The following is a 16713-nucleotide window of genomic DNA, read 5'->3' as shown; positions in this document are numbered from 1 at the left end:
AGATGCTGCCACATGGAATGGGCATCTCTTCCCACTCCGTACTGTCTGTAGGGATTAACAATGCCCCCATTACAAAGTCCATTGAGCCAAGATCAGCCCAAACAGCTGATTGAGGTGGCAATGCAGGAGCGTTACAGAAACACCATTAACCATCAACCCCACTGTCTATCGGCCCGAGATGAACTGGCTGTTCAGCTCCAAAAGTTCTGCTGAGGTGCCAGCAGTCCTTCCGAGTCACAGAGAGCACATCTCCGTGGGGTCAAGGGTCTGGTGGTGCTGGCAGTGGGTCTGTTCATCCCCTTTTTGTATCTTGTGTCCTCCTCCCAGTGCCAAAGGGATGCTCTCTCAGTATACGTGCTTGTGGCTTTGCCATGGCCATCCATCTCCTTCCCTGGACAGACTGTTCATGTCCCAGGGATGTCTGCCCATTCTGAGGGTTCTGACTTCCAGTGGGACATAAATATCCCCTGGTAGTAAGTGCTTCCTGGGGAATACTCTCCTGGTGCCCCATAGTCCCCAGGGACCTCTATGACAGATCCTTAAGAAAGCCAGATTGACTCCCAGGACAGCTGTTTATATGCATGGTGTCATCCAGCCATGCTTGGGACCAAAAATCCTGCTGGCATCCCTGAGCCCAACTGCATATAGCTTAGCACCTCCCAGATTTTGGGGCCACATCAGTGTTTCTTGTGCTGCACTTGTATTTTCTGTTGTCATTGTGTGCTCTACTTACCATGAACATATTCCCTGGCCACACTGTTTGTTATGCAGTAATCAGCCCTGTCCTTCACCCACTGCAGGTCTGGCAGCACCTTTTAATCCCCACATGTTTACCTTTAGGATGTCCCCGTTGCTGAAGCAGCTTTTTTCAGCCCTGGGCAGAGGGCAGAAAAGATGCTGCTCAACCAGCACAGTCATCATTCTGCTATTGCATCAAATCCCCATGGGCCAAAACTAGGTGTGAGACTTAGCAGAAAACATGTGATTGGCTTTAAATTTCTGAGTTCAGAAACTAAAACCAAGCAACAAGAAGAATAAACAGGTAGCAATGGATTCCCCATATATGCCCCTATGTCTGAGCCTCAGAGAGAAGTTCCTCGAGGTCTTCTCCACTGATAAACAGGAACATTTTCCTTGACTGGCATGGGTCTGGTAACGAGAATTGTAGGGAAATGACCATGCAAGAGAAAATGTTGTTTGCTGGAGGGAAATGGCTCACTGAGATGGCTATGTCAGGGTACATTAGTTTATCTTTGCCCCATGACACTGATGAAGGGCAAAGGTGGTCTTTCATTAAAACTGGCCTGGGCAATTTTTCCCCTCAGACTCTTCCCCACAGGCTGGGGAAGTCCCTGGGAAGGGTGGAGAAACTTCACTGACTGCTGGTTTGGTGGGCACTTTAACAGCCCTTGCAGGCTGGTGCCCTTGCACCACGCACAAGCTGGAGACCAAGAGAGCATGCAAGGGAAAGCTCTCAGAGCATAGTAACACAGCCAAAAATAGAAGCAGTCGTTGACACCCGTGTTTGTCGGCTTCATGCTGGGCTGCTGAGGACGTGCTTGCTTTTGGCAAGTTGTCCAGGAAGAGCTGCCATCCATCTGGGATACCGGGCACTGACACAGGCTAAATAAGGAGGGGTACTTTGAAAGCAGCACATAATTAATGAAGGCGTGAAATGCCCTTGTCTGACTATGATCGGAGAGCCAGGGGGCAACACAACCCGGGCCCCTCCGTGTGTGCTGCTGATCATAAATCCACAGCACTGTGTTTCTCGCAGAGGGGGGATGCTCCACACGGAGCCGTCTGGGGTCCCACATTCCAGTGCAGGAGCAGCCTGCCGTGCTGTGCCCACAACAAGCAGTATCCCAGTCCTCCTGGGAGCAGGGAAAACCCCATGAAACCCCATCCCAGCCTAAAACCATCCCATGAAAAGCATATCCCGGCATAAAAGCACCTCACTGAAAAATCTGTCCCAACCTAAAATCATTCCATGAACAGCACATCCCAGTCTCCAAAGCACCTCATGAAAAGCCCATCCCGACCCAAAAGCATCCCGGCACAGCCCCGCCAGAACCAAACCCCATTCCCCCAGCGGCGGGGGTACCCCCATCCCCTCGCACCCCCGACATCCCCAGCAGGTTCCAGCCCCCGGCGGCCCCCAGCTGCCCTCCCCGGGCCGAACTACATCTCCCATCGGGGAGCGCCGGTTCGGGGGCCGGTCCGGGGCGGGAGCCGGGGCGGAGCGGGCAGCGCCCAACCCCGGAACCGCGATCAGCCCCGCGCCCGGAGCCCCCGGGCTCGGCAGACCCGGCCATGGCCCGGCGGTGCCGGTGAGTGAGCGGGTCGGGGTGCGCTCGGGGCGGGGGCAGAGCCCGGCTCGGGGGCTGCGGGCGGAGGCGGGCCAGGGGGTCCCGCTCCCGCAGACCCCGGGCTGCGGCAGCGGCCAGGGCTCGGGGAGGCCCGCGGGGAGCGGGGTGAAGCTGCCGAGCTTTGCCCGGACCTTGGGGTGCGAGCGCTCCGCATCCCGCCGTGCAGGGACCGCCCGAGTGCTCTGAGGGGTGGGAGTCTGGCCGCCCGGAGAGGATGAACGCAGCCGGGAGACACGTCCCCGGCACCACTTGCCAAGTGTAGCTTCAACTTTTGCCGCTTGATAAGGAGCTTGTTAGTGAAAACTTTTCAGATGGGTACACGCAGCTCTTTGTGCTCTGTGCTGGGTTGGGTTTGGAGTGGGTTTTGGGACAGCTCCACCATCACTGGCTCTGGCAAGGAGCAGCCAAAGCTGTGCTAGAAAGCACAAATGTTTCTTCCCCTTTTCCCCCCTTACCACCTTGGGATACTCATGACGTCCGAAGGGTAAATGCCTGGCACAGCAGACGCCTGCAGCCCAGTGGAGAATGACGTTTGTAAGGTTGTGTCTGCATGGCTGGATCTGCACGTGGAAGAGCTGCAAGGGAGCACTTAAGGGGATTGGTGACTGTGTTTGGGCCAAGCTTGTCCAGCGTCAGTGACTGTTGGATATGGATGTAAATATCAGGACTTGCATCAACAACCCAGCATCATGAGCCATCCACAGCTCTCTGGAGCTGCCAGTGCTTGCAGTTTCATGGTGACTCGCTGGCTGGAAAATCTGCAGGGCTGTGCCAGAGGGATGTACTTAGGTTTCCATTTCTCCCCCATATCGTGTTGTAGCACTTGGATGTTGGGGTGGGCTCAGGTTTCAGCCTGCATCAGCATCCCAAATGCTGAGTGCTCCCAAACTGCTGAGTCAGCTCTTTGAATAAAGAATATGTGTGACAAAACGGGGTACTTGGTCCCACTTGTGGGGTGGTTTGTCTTGGAGGACAGAGATGAGCGGTGAGATTGACACCCACTGTGAGTGGGTGAGTGATGGGGTGGTCGATGGCACATGTCTGGTACCAGCCAGAGTTGGGCTGGGCACCAACTGACAGTGACAAAGACACCAAAATCTGTGTCTGTGTATCTTACATGACAAAAGTGGCAAATGAAGTAAGCTAATAGCTCCATTATTTGGTGTTCTGCTTTTGCCACTGTTGGGCATGAGATCTGATGGCCCTGCAGGTGCTGAGGAACTGATTGCTGGGCTCAGGGTTATCCCATGGACCACAATTTCACAGCCAGGCTCCCTCCTTCCAGCTCCCCCAGAGCCTGTAGGACTTCTCCAAGTGGGACAGAGATGTCCTTAAAGGGAGGGCCTGCAGCTTTCTCTCCCTCATCCCCAATGTACTTTGATACAAGTGGACCAGGAGGGCCCATTTTGTTTTAAAGTCTCCACAAATCTTTGTGGCTCAGATAAATTCAGGCTCCCTGATGTGCCCCAGGCAGGGAAATGCAAAAGCCTCTGGTCATGATTTAGTCATGAGACTAAAGCACCACAAGGTGTTTGCAGGGTTAAAGTGAAAAGCCAGCTTATTAAACTTCCTCTTGGTAATTGCCACGGGGTGAAGAACAAAGAAACATGATGTTGTAAAGGGGAAATTGTCAGGGGTGTTTAATATTAAGTTGTCTGCTGCCAGAATTGGTTCGCAGTGGCTGCTCTGTATTCATGGTTGAACACTGGATGAGGTGTCTTAATGGGTTTGGAGCATCACTTGACACTGAAAACTTTAAACGACAAAGCTAGGCTGCAAAATCACGATTCCTATAATAAAGGTAAAAGTATTTAAGGCTGGGCAGAGCTAATGCCACAGGTTCAAATCTCCTACTTCCTCTTGCAGACAGAGTGAGGTGCTGGCAGCCTGTCTGCATTTTGCAGATGAGATCTGTATTCACATGGCCACCTTGGATTTGGGGTTTATCCTCCAAGTGCCCAGTGCTGTTTAATCCTATCTTACAAACCTTCCAGCAGCAGTGGGGCAGCTTGTTTCTTTTCACACACGTCAGCCTCATTATTCTTCTGAATCATGACTCTGCTTAAAATCACAAGTCTTGGGGAAGAAAACAAAAACCACCCCAAGTCACGTATTAGATTTTGGGTTGTTGTTTGGGTTTTTTTTCCCCGTTTTTCTTTCTGATTGTGGCGCTCCTGTGAGTGCAGGGAGGGGATGCGCCTTCCCTTCCCGCTCACCTGGCAGGGAGGGAACATTCCAGCCCTGATCCCGGGGCAGTGCAAGCTGCGGCCGCCCGTCCTGGCCGGGCTCCGCTCGCCTTGGCACACCCCGGCCGGAGGGTTGGCTGCTCGCACATCCGTCACGGTGCCTGAGGAAACACGGCGGTGACGTGCTGGTCCCCTCCTCCTGCCCGCGGACACCCGCTGCTGGCGGAGCCGCCGCTCGGAGCGCCCCGGTGATGGAGAGGACGGAGCTGCCGGGGACGCGGAGATGTGGCAGTGCTCCTTTTCTGTGTGCTTAAAAAGACGTCTGTGGTGGAGCCAGGCGGCAGGCAGGGATCCCCAGGGAGCCATGGCCAGGTAAGCACTGGGGCACCGTGCCCCGCCGGGATGAGGTGCCTGGCTGTGTCCAGGTGGGGAATTTGCAGCAGCCCTGACAAGAAGGGTCTGTCACTTTGCAGGAGATGCAGAGTCCCCCTCAGCGCAGCATGTCCAGGCAGTCTGTCCATTCCTGCTCTGGCCGCAGCAAGGACAGTGAAGGTGGGGTGTCCCCTGGGGCACCGTGTCCCCTCACTATCCCTGCAAAGGCAGAGTTGCTGCTCTGGCTCAAGGGCTGGGTATCTGTGCGCTCCGAGGTTGCTTGAGTATTGCAGGGATAAACCCAGAGCCCCAGAGTGATCCAGCTTAGTATTTGGGGGAATCCACAGGATTAGGGGGGAATCGGTGCCTCTGATCCATGTGGAATCAGGGTGTGTGGGGAGCAGCCCTGCACCCCGTGCCAGTGTTGTCACCAAAGTGCCCCCACCTGTCCCACCTGCTCCCATCAGCACCAAGTGGGAGGAGCAGTGATTTCACCCTATATGACCCCCTAAAAGCCCTCCAGAGAACTCCAGTGCTCTGCTGCAGACCCCTCCAAGGGAAATTGAACCCCCAGGAACGGTTTGTTTGTCCCTCACCTCAGGTGTGCAAAGTCCCTTTGTCAGGGCAGCTTCCCTGTAGGGAGTTCCAGACAGGGCACGTGGAGCCTTTTTTGCTCCCACAGCTTTTTTTTGCAGAGAAAAAATTTCTCCCTTAACTTGCTGTCCTAATTCCCTGCTCTTGTGTGGGGTTGGAGATGCCTCCTGGTAAGATCTGCAGTGTTTCTGTACTATTTCCTGAGCTCGACTCCTGCCAAGATGTTTGGGGAGGAGGCGGCAGCACCTTGCAGTGGAAGAGGGAGCGTTTCCTGGCATCCCAGCGTGGGAAGTGGGTGTGTGTCCCCGGCAAGAGCTTGGCCCCCAGCATGCCTCAGACCTGACCCTGCCAGGGCAATAGAGACCGTTTGTGTGTTATTGACCCTCTTTAAATGAATGTCCTAATTGCAAAGTGGCTGGGGTTAGTGGTGCTGTGGGTCTCGCAGCCCGTGGTTAGCAGTGGTGTTGGTAAAAATAGAAGCGGTCAAAAAATGGATTTTTATTTTTACTCTGTAAAGTGTGTCCTGCTCAGATGTTTTGCTTTCATCTCGAGTCGAGGCAAGGCTGCTTCCACAGAATACAGAGAAAAAGCTTTGTTTTGGGTCAGCTGGGAAGCTCCAGCACAGCAAGCTCCAAACATGCTGTTTGACTTTGACACTCTTCCTTCTTATTTTCTTTTTTCTTTCTTTGTTTTTTTGCTGAGTTAAAGGTCACCACAATGTCATCTTGGAGCAAAATAACAAGTTAGCATTACACAAAAAAAAAAAAAAAAAAAAAAAAAAAAAAAAAAAAAAGTTGAAAAAGGCAGTGCATGATCAGGCACCTCTGCAGGCTGCAGCTTGTGAGTGAGAGGCGGAAGGCATCTCCAGGGAGCCTGGGAGACTTAGCTCTCACCTGAGACAGAGCCAAATCTCCCACTGGAGAACGTACACTTGATAACAAGGCAAAAAAATTGAGGGCACAGACCAAGATTGCTTTTGGAGACTTCCTTGGCCAATCACTGCACTGGGTGATGCCTGCAAACACTGTTCTCAGCATCTTTGTTGAAATGATGTCCAAGTGGGCAATGTCCATCAGCAGCCATGGGGTTTGATCCTGGCACAGCCACAGCAGTCAGAGCAGGATTAAATCCATCAGCTCAATCACCCAGCTTGCACGTCCTTCTGAGGCAGATCGGTGTCCAAGGGACTCAAGAGGCTGCAAAACCTTTCTTTAAAAAAACATTTTTCTCTACTGACAGGGGCAGTGATGGCTCCCTCATGTGTGCCATGAGCTCCAGTCCATGGGGGGGAAGAAAGAAACAGCCTAAAAATAGAGCAGCTTCGAAGTAGTTCATAAATAATAAAACAGCTTCCTGAAAGGGAGATGAAAATCCAGAAACTCCCTGAAGCCCTGGGAGCTGCTGTCAATTTTAGATGAAGCCACAGCAGTGGTATCGGATATTTCTTGGTCTTAAAAACCTGGATGAGAATTGGCAAAGAAAACACTGTTTTCCCCTCTTTTTTTGTAAAGAAACTGTGAAAACTTAAAATATTTTCCCAAAAAATTTACAAGTCTTGCATGGTGGAGGGTGCATTTTATTTTTATGCCCCTTGAGCTTTGCAGTCCCCAGATAAGGCACGAGTGAGACAGGGGCATGCCTCCAGAGTGACAGGTATTTGCACGTACCCCTCTCTCTGACCTCCCAAAACCTCCCAGTCTTGGGAGGCTGAGGGCTTGTTTGGGCTCAGTGTACCTGTCTCTATCTCCAGAAGCACTCTGCCACTTAGTGCTGGTTTTGGCCAAGGTCCTTCTGCAAGCCATCCTCCCCTGTAATCCCTGGGAGAGCCCTGTGCTGCTTCTGTTCACCTTAAAGCCAAGGAAGAGTTGAGTCAGGGATGGAGATTTATCCCAAACACTCATCCCACCACCACCACCTCTGTCTTTATTGCCCAATTTTGGCTGGGCTCAGCTGGCCTTGTGTCACAAATACTGTGTGGTTGAGAGCCCCGTTGCCCTCCTGGGGGCAGGATCCAGTGCTGGGGACACACTGGAGTGGTTGGAGCTGTCCCTGTCCCATGCCCGAGCTCCTCACTGGCAAGTGAGGGCTCTGTGGGAGTTGGCAGTGGGACAAATCATTTAACTAAACCTATCGCCTGTTCAGGCTAATCACTTCCTAATGCCTCTATAATCCCATTTAAAGCAACTGACTGTCTAGAAAGTTACTGGCTCCCAGGGGAAGGTTAGAATGACCCGTCTGGCTACACAAAACATTCCCCCAACTGCAAAGTCTTGTCCAATATGTGCTTCAAGATGAATATTAACACAGAATATTTTGTCGAGCCCGTGCACAGATGCTGCTGTGGGTTTACACATGATGTCCATTTAGTGGAGCAGCAAAGCTTAGGCGGCGTTCAGGACCTCTTTCTGCTTTACTTTTCCTCTCTTGGGGAGAAAGATCTGTTAAGGCACAGAGAAATACTTATTCTAGATTGCCATGCCTATGGCAGGGAGATGGTATTGTAATTCATTTTGGATGTTTTTCTTCCTTTTTGTTAAGAGAAAAAGCAACCTCATTATGAGGAGTCTCTGCAACTGGTTTCATTTGTGCCCAAGTGGAGGTTTTTCCCCATCTGGTTTGCCCACAGCCAGGAGATTTACAGCCCCAGAGCTTGGGAAGGAGGTGGCTGTGTTTGCTGGCACCAGGCAGGTATCAGGCAGCTGGTCTGCGGCTTTGCAGCTCCTCTCCCTCCCCTACTCCTCCTGCAGCTGTGTTTGTTTCTTGCTCTCCCATGTCCTTACTTTACTTTCCCCCCCCACATCCTGGGCGTTATGCTTGGCAGATCTCAGTCAGGCCATGGCCAAGGAAAAGCCATTAGGCTCTTGGCACAGCCCACTTCCCCGGGGCCATGCAGGGGAGAGTGGACTGGGCTGAAACACAGCCTGGAGCCTTGCTGGATGGAGGAAGGGCTCTTTGGGCCCACTGCTCAGACAAGTGGTTAGTGGTTAACCTTTCCTGCAGGGTTAGCTTTTCTTCCAGAAAAGCTGGAAGTTCTTTTCCACTCAGAACTACTGTAAAGCTCTGAGCACACGGCAGGAGCCAGCTGTTCTGTGCCACTCTCTGCACCCAAAAACATGCCCCCCCCAAACCCAGACATGAGCCACTGGTACCCCAGCCCTGTTTGGCTCTCTGTAAGCTGTGGAGAAGCAGCGATTTACCCACCTTCACTGCAAAACATCACCCACGTGCAGCAGCTGGGACATGCTTGGGACAAGAAGGGGATGTTGCTGCAAATGAATTAAGTCTGCCAGGGAGGCAGTGTGATTAAAATTAGGATTGGCTACATGGAATTCATTATGTGGTGTCTTTTATAGCTCTCAGTTATCCCTGTTCTTAAAGACACTGTCAGTGGGCAGATCTGGCTCCTGTTCAGCTTCCTTCTATTGCCATCCAATCTCCACTCCTGCCTCACTGAAAGTCTTCCCAACAACAAAACAACATTAAATATGGCAGTGATTTCGTCCCTGTTGCCCTGGGGCTGTTCCCAGTGTAGGGCTCAGGCTGTTCTCTGCATGTGTTGCCTTGCCCGGAGTAATTGGAGATGATGTCTGGCACTTGGAACACAGCACCTGACACGTCACAGACGGGCAGAGGGGGCCGGGGGGAGCAGGTGGATGACACGCTGTCCCTTGATTCAGAGGTTCTCTCAGACTATTTTTATCATCTCCTTTTTCAGAGAGGGGTGTTCTGGGACGCGGTGGAGGTCGGAGCTCTTCTAGCAATCCAGTGTCTTCTGAGAGCCCCAGGCGTGCTTCCTTGCAATTCCTCTGCAGAAAGCTCTAGAGAAAGCGCAGCAACATGTACACCTTCCTGCCAGAGAACTTCACACCGGTGAAGCAGAAACCCTCCAAGGAGCTGAGGCCCATGCTGGGCGCCATCTTGCTGGGCCTCATCCTGTTCATTGCTGCAGTGGTGGCCTGGTGCTACTACACCGTGTCCCTGAGGAAGGCGGAGCGGCTCAAGACGGAGCTGATGGACCTGCGGGCGGACGGCTTCGTCATCCGCAACCAGCACGGGGAGGTGGTGTTCCGGCTGGCCTTCCGCTCGGGCAGCCTGGACCTGGAGTCGTGCTCCAAGGAGGGCGAGATCCTGAGCTGCTCACGCTCGAGCCGGGGGCCGCTCAACTTCTTCATCCAGACGGTGAAGCCCAAGGACACGGTGATGTGCTACCGCGTGCGCTGGGAGGAGCTGGCGGCCGGCCCGGCCGTGGAGCACACCATGTTCTGGGAGGACGCCCACTGGTACGGGGGCTCGGAGATGAGCACCCAGCACTGGCCCATCCGCCTGGCCGGCTACCAGGAGCCCGTGCCCTACGTGACCAGCGACGTCTACTCCTTCCGCGACAGCTTTGGCGGCATCCTCGAGCGCTACTGGCTCTCCTCCAAGGCGGCGGCCATCAAGATCAACGACTCCGTGCCCTTCCACCTGGGCTTCAACGCCACCGAGCGCACCCTCTTCTTCCAGGCCCGCTACAAGGACTCACCCTACAAGCCTCCCCCGGGCCAGCAGCCCTTCCCCGAGCTCAGCTACCGCGTCTGCGTGGGCTCCGACGTCACCTCCATCCACAAGTACATGGTGCGCAGGTACTTCAACAAGCCCTCCAAGATCCCTGCTGAGAACGCCTTCCGATACCCCATATGGTCCACATGGGCCCTCTACAAGAATGATATTGACCAGGATAAACTCTTGCGGTTTGCTGAAAAGATCAAGAAATATCATTTTAACTGCAGCCACATTGAGATTGATGACATGTATACCCAAGCCTATGGGGACTTTGACTTTGACCCTGTCAAGTTCCCCAATGTAACAGAGATGTTTGCAAAACTGAGAGAAGATGGATTTAAGGTCACCCTGTGGATTCATCCTTTTGTAAACTACAATTCCTCCAATTTTGGCGTGGGGATTGAGCGTCAGCTGTTCATCAAGGAGCCCTCAGGGCGGCTGCCAGCCATGGTGGAGTGGTGGAACGGCATCGGGGCCATCCTGGACTTCACCAACCCAGCAGCCCGTGACTGGTTCCAGAGCCACCTGCGCCAGCTCCAGCACAAGTACGGCATCTCATCCTTCAAGTTCGACGCAGGCGAGACCAGCTACCTGCCCAAGCAGTTCAGCACCTTCCGCCCACTGTCGGACCCCAGCATCTGGTCCCGGCGCTACACGGAGATGGCCATCCCCTTCTACGAGCTGGCCGAGGTGCGGGTGGGCTACCAGTCACAGAACATCTCCTGCTTCTTCCGCATCATTGACCGCGACTCTGTCTGGGGCTACGAGCTCGGCCTCAAGTCCCTCATCCCCACCGTCCTCACCATCAGCATGCTGGGGTACCCCTTCATATCTGCTGACATGATTGGGGGCAATTTTTTCCCCAATAAAACGAATGGAGCAGTGGAGATCCCCGACCGGGAGCTGTACGTGCGCTGGCTGGAGCTGTCAGCCTTCATGCCCTCCATGCAGTTCTCCATCCCACCCTGGCTCTACGACAAGGAGGTGGTGGAGATTGCACAGAAGTTCATGGAGCTCCACGAGTCGCTGGTGGCCCCGCTGCTGCTGGAGCTGGCCGGGGAGGTCACCGACACAGGCGACCCCATCATCCGTCCCATCTGGTGGATCTCGCCCCGTGACGAGGCCACTCACCGGATCGACTCCCAGTTCCTCATTGGGGACACCCTCATGGTGGCTCCTGTGCTGGAGATGGGCAAGCAGGAGCGGGATGTCTACCTGCCAGCGGGCAAGTGGCGCAGCTACAAGGGGGAGCTGTTTGAGAAGACCCCAGTGCTGCTCACTGACTATCCCGTTGACCTGGATGAGGTTGCCTATTTCCTCTGGGTTTCCTAAGAGGCTTCTTCATCAGCTTGGGAATAACCATGCCTTACCTAGGACTTTCTAACAAATAATAACTCTAATTGCACATTTCATTTGAGACTGGGGTGGAGAAAGGGAACTCAATAGACTTCACTGTTCTTGGGGATAATTTTTTTTTTTTTTTTGAGTATTGATCTTGATTTTTCAAATTTGGGTCTTGTGGTAGGCTCTGATTGGATTACAGTAGGCAGCAATTTATCTGTATAGTTCAGAAAGGAGTTGTCAGTCTATCTGCAGGCACATAGTAAACCCAATGCCTTTTCAGTTCTCGAGGACAAGAGTTGGAAGTTCCTTAGTGCCTGTTGGGAGCATTCCTAGTCTTGTGGGAGCACCTGGCACTGGGTATGGGGGTGCGTGCTATGGGAAGACTGCTACAGCACAGCCTGCCCTAAGTTTTATAATATGGCAAATATATTCAAATGGATATTTTTAAGAGATAAAGCAAAATAGAGTTACATATATATATATACACACACACACCTATTTTTTCCCCCTTTTGCCTGGCATGGTGCTGGACTAACAGTTGCCCCATGCTCCTTCTTTCCTGGGTCGCAGGCAGGCCAGGTCACTCAAGTGATGTCCATATGTTTTAACTGAATGGGTTGCTTATTTCCTGCTGGGACAGCTGCATCCCACCTGCTCACCCATTTGACTTCCTCTACAAGGCTCTTGCCTGTGTGCTTTGCCTGGGGCATCAACAATGCCTTTCCTAGAGCAGCGCCATCTGTACCAGCATGTTCCATTTTTTAAGCATTTATGACCCCACTTGGTTACATGATTATCCTGCTAATACCATGCTTTATGGTTTTTAAGGAACTGATGAGGTTTGTTGCTGGCAGAAGGGCTGCCTGGAGCAAGGCTGTCCTCAGGCAGTCCGTGCGGTGCTTCCCTGGGAACATCCAGTTCCCAAGAGCAGCACGTGCTGTGGATTGACAGTGCCGTTTGCCGGTAGCCAGGTTGCCTGTGGGTGGAAAACACCGGCTCTACGAACTGATGGGTCTGTGCCAGCGGCTGTTCTCACTGCACCCACGGAAATGTTCTCATCTAACATGAAGTTAAGCTAATACCCATCTCAGGTCGCCGTTAGAGGTGATAATTTTGTTAAGGGTTTTCCTGAGTCAGCCCTCCTCTCTGCCTGGGAAGCTCCCAGGGAGCTTGTCAAGCAGCATTGGTGTTGCTGGAGGTGGGATTGCTGACAAAGGCTTCTGGAGGGCATATGAGGTGTTGTGATCCTGCATCCCAAGTCCCCAGCAGCTGCCTCTTTGGCAGATTTCCCATTTGGTTTTGTATGGGAAAATGCATTTGCTGAGATCTGAGGCGGGGCAAACAGGATTGAAGTCCGGCAGCCTTCCTCCCTAAGGCAAGAGTTCCCAGCGCTGCCCCAGTTGGGAACATGTGTCAGCCCCTGAATTTTTAACGAGCTTCTGCAGAATTGAATTGTGATGACTGGGAAGGGTTGGGCACTGTGCCCAGGTTCCAGCCAGCCAAGGGCAGCTCAGCATCTATGGGGCTTCTCCTGGAATTGTGTCTGGGCTGGGCATGGTCTGGCACCCAGGGAGATGGTGCCATGTTTTGGGTCGGGTTGGGTACCAGTGAGGATCTTTCTCAAAGTCCATCTCCTGCCACAGAGCTTTTCAGGAGGCAGAAAAGGAGATGTACTAAGTTTGAGAGTTGTGATGGGATGCAGGAGGAGAAATGTTGGTGTAGGGGCAAAATCTGAAGTGCTTTTGTAGTTAGGAAATGAGGAAGTCTGGTTTGATGGACTCCCTTAAGACCTGAATCTGCTCTGTATGGTTTAATCTCAAAATGGGACGTGGGGGAGCCTTACAGGTCCCTGCCCTGCTGGAGAGCATGCATTTCCTGATGCCTGTTTGTTTCTCAGGCTTTTAATTCTGAAGGACTCAAGTTTCTTCCTGGCCACCAGTGCAAATGATGGTGATGTTACAACTTGCAGACACCCTCTGGCAAGAAATTTATCCTGGAACCTAAGTGTCACTCATCAGGGCACTGACAGGATTTGGCCGTTGCTTGCAGGGTGCCATTGAAGGTGAGGAGATGAGTCTGGCCATCCTTTAAGAAGGGCCAAGAGTGGAGGAAGCTTCTGCACCCCCAGAAGTGCATGAAGACCATGCTTTGAGAGGCTCCAGCTCTTCCCTTTCAACCTCTGCTCATTAAATACTTGTCATCCCTTGGCGTGGGAGTTATTACGAAGCTGTAAGAGGCTGGAACAGAGGCTGGACAGTGTTAAAGAAATAAAGCAGATATTTATTAAAAACCCTTCAAAGGATACACCTTGGGCAGTACAAGAACCTGGCCATGGATCCACCCAAGATGGACAACAGGTCACGAGTTTTCACAGTTTTGTAAGTTTTGGTCCATTGACATATTGGGGTTAATTGTCCAATTACAGCTTCAGATTATGAAGCCCCATCCTCCCAGATTGCTCTCCTCAATTTGCTGTGGTTTATACTTTTTGGGCCTGAAGCTGCAAGCATCCTTGGTTCTTGGGCTGGAAAAGGATTGTTTTGTCTAACTGAAATGTGAGGAGAACTTGCTAACACTTTATATGAAATTCAAAGTTACATATTAATGCAGTACAGAATCTGAATCTGGAAAATATGAAAGGTTAAGACATCATTTAGGTGGAGGAGATGTTGCACAGCTCAGCTGCCAGTGCAGAATTGGGATCCTTGGCACAGGACTTCATGGGAAGGATCCTGGCATGGTCATGAGACACTGTTTTCTCTTCCCCTGGTTCTGTGCCACTCACTATATGCATCACTCATGAGGAATGAGGCTGTGTGAGGAGAAACACAGCATCCCTGTTAGTATCCTCCTACTATTAAAATGATGGGAGCAGCCAGATTAGTGCCTTCAGTCTCCTTGCAGTGGTTTCAGGCACATGGAGGAAATTCTCCATTAGACACACTGTCTTCTTTTCCCCTCCCCTCAAAAAGAAAGGATTTTATTAACAAAGTTATAATTTTCTTTTATTTAACTTTATAGATGAATGGGTAAGATTATAGAATATCCTTATTTTTTCTAAATGCTGTAATTAGGGCACAAGTGGACATGGCTGTTCATGGTCCAGCAAAGAGAAAGGTAAAGCTGCTGAGAGGACTATGAGCTAATGTTGGGGATAGGCTGAGCAGTGCTGCCTTAAGCTGTCTCACAGGCTTCTAGATGCCCTTTCCATCCAACTTTTTACCAAAACCACTATTTCTAACACTATGCTGTAGCACTGCAGGACTTCAAGGTCTCTAAGACCTTGCAGACCAGAAGCTCTGCACAGATACCTTGAGAACTGCTGCTAGGAAGATTTCTCTGATTTATACCATGGGTCACTGGCTAAAGCCGGGTTTAACTTGTCTCAGCCAGGAAAAAGACCCAGATAAGGTTTGGGAGTTGGAATCAGCCTTTTCACACATGATGCTTATGTGATTGAATTTTAAAGCTTGCACTGTTGTGTATCAGGTTTTCTGGATGCTTGTATTTGTACATGCTGTCCTCTGTCAGACTGTAATGCTGGTGGGTCTGTTTTTAACCACTTTTCTAATTCCTAATTGGTATGAACTGTAACATGAATTGCCTTGACTGAGATAAAATTTTGGAAGACAAAAAGTTTAATTATGTCCATCTGTACCAAGTTGGTGGGGCTGGTAGTTCAGGGAGATTTGGGGCTTTTCTTACCCTAGTCTTCACTGAAATCAGGGTTGAGATTGTTGTTTTATTTAAAGGTTGCAGCCTGCAGCTTTGATGTATGTTTTAAGAGGAGAAGCTGGCAGTAACCTCACTCTTGTGTTTGCAGTGGTGGCAGAAAATCTCACTGGATTGAGGATTGTCCTCCCTAGGTCCTGACAGCAAAGAGACTAGCTGTGCCCTAGGGCTGGCCTGGAAAAGGCCATGTCCAGATGAACTCCAATGTTATGTAATCCCCAAAGGGATTTCCCCAAATAGGGTTGTGGCCCTATTTTTACAAACATTCACCCCAAAAAATCAACACCAAGTCTGGGGATTTGCTAGTCCATGCTGCCCTCAGAGGACACATACTTCAAGACTGTAGGGGGTGAGCAAGAGGAGCCTGTTCTCAGCTTCCCTTGGGCTCTCCAGAAGGTCCTTCTGACCATCCCCACTGTCCTCATGGTTCCCCTTTCCAGATGGCACAGACAGCAAGGACATGGATGGAATAGATGTTTGTGGCTATAGGAGGGCCAGGAATGGATCATGTGATACTCATGTAGGAGCCTGCCTTGCCCCACATCACCCTCTTTGCCCCAGATAATGTTTTTCCATCCGTTTCCATTGTTACCGCACAAACCATAGCTGCCTTATGCCATTGGACATCACTAGCAGTGGCCAACCCATACAGCATGGCTTGAGGGTTAAGAGGGTCTTCATTTCACTCCTTTTGCAATAAAAAATATTTTACCAATGCTTTTCCTTTGACTGCTTCCTTGGGTGCGAGTGCTATCCATACACATGGCTGATGATCACATGGGGATGAAGCTGGTGCTGCTTAGGATCTGTGAGCAGGTTGGCTGGCAACTTAGAGCACTCACAGCCTTGCAGATCCTCAGCGATACAGAGGTTTTCCTAGGAATCTGCGTTGGGTTTGAGTTTGGTTTACATCCTCCCAAAACCTGGTGCAGTGTGTAGAGAACCTGTCTGAGGCTCGCCATGGACATGGGGACAGTGAGTGGGGTCAGCTCCGTGCTGGGCTCAGCTACACGGCAGTGCTTGAAAACACATCCACAGCTGTGCACTGCACATGGAGGAGTGTTAGTGGCAAAATCCAAACCCCAGAGGAGCTCCAGTAGAAGCCAAATTTGCAAACTGGATTTCAGGGAGGTGTGTACGGGTGACAGCAGAGCAGTGGCTGCTGGCCGAGGAGACCCAAGCTGTGAGTGTGTCCATGCATGCCTAAAATCAAAGCTTTGATTAAAAGTAAGAAAAAAGCTGACAGGCAGGCAGAGTCACCTGAGGGTGACTGTGGTGAAAGGACAAACTGACAGCAGCAGAGTTCCTTTGGGCACATGGCCAGGCTGGTAAGTCTCAGGAAAAAATACAGCCTTCTCAATCTGGTCAGGAGCTGCCAGCAGATCCCTTGTGCCAGGAGAGCCATAAAGATGGTTTATGCTGACACAAAATCCCAGAGGCCAAGTAGAGAAAAACAGATTTTTATTTGTTTGAGTTTTTTATTTTGCCTGTAGGGCTGGGTGTTTTTTAGCTCAGCAGTCATCAAAGAAGGCAGTAAACTCCCCCTGCCAAAAAACAAGCAGCCTGTGGTGAGC

At 51.5% G+C, this 16713-nt stretch overlaps 1 protein-coding gene across 2 annotated transcripts; it reads left to right on the top strand.

Moving 5' to 3' along the window:
* The first annotated feature begins 2241 nt into the window (after positions 1–2241).
* LOC117010748 (myogenesis-regulating glycosidase-like) lies at positions 2242–15854 on the top strand. Of its 2 annotated transcripts, none has more exons than XM_033085666.2 (2): positions 2242–2330; positions 9237–15854. In XM_033085666.2, exon 2 carries the CDS (start codon positions 9359–9361, stop codon positions 11393–11395), a length of 2037 nt encoding a protein of 678 aa, XP_032941557.1. In that variant the 5' UTR covers positions 2242–2330; positions 9237–9358; the 3' UTR covers positions 11396–15854. The 2 variants fall into 2 exon arrangements, with proteins under 2 accessions (XP_032941557.1, XP_032941556.1); XM_033085665.2 differs by lacking the exon at positions 2242–2330 and adding an exon at positions 4634–4927.
* Positions 15855–16713: the final 859 nt, after the last annotated feature.

Source organism: Catharus ustulatus, chromosome Z (assembly GCF_009819885.2).
Source record: "Catharus ustulatus isolate bCatUst1 chromosome Z, bCatUst1.pri.v2, whole genome shotgun sequence".
Classification (NCBI taxonomy): Eukaryota; Metazoa; Chordata; class Aves; order Passeriformes; family Turdidae; genus Catharus; species Catharus ustulatus.
The sequence above is the reverse complement of the archived record's forward strand: the minus strand, read 5'-3'. Positions and strand labels throughout refer to the sequence as shown.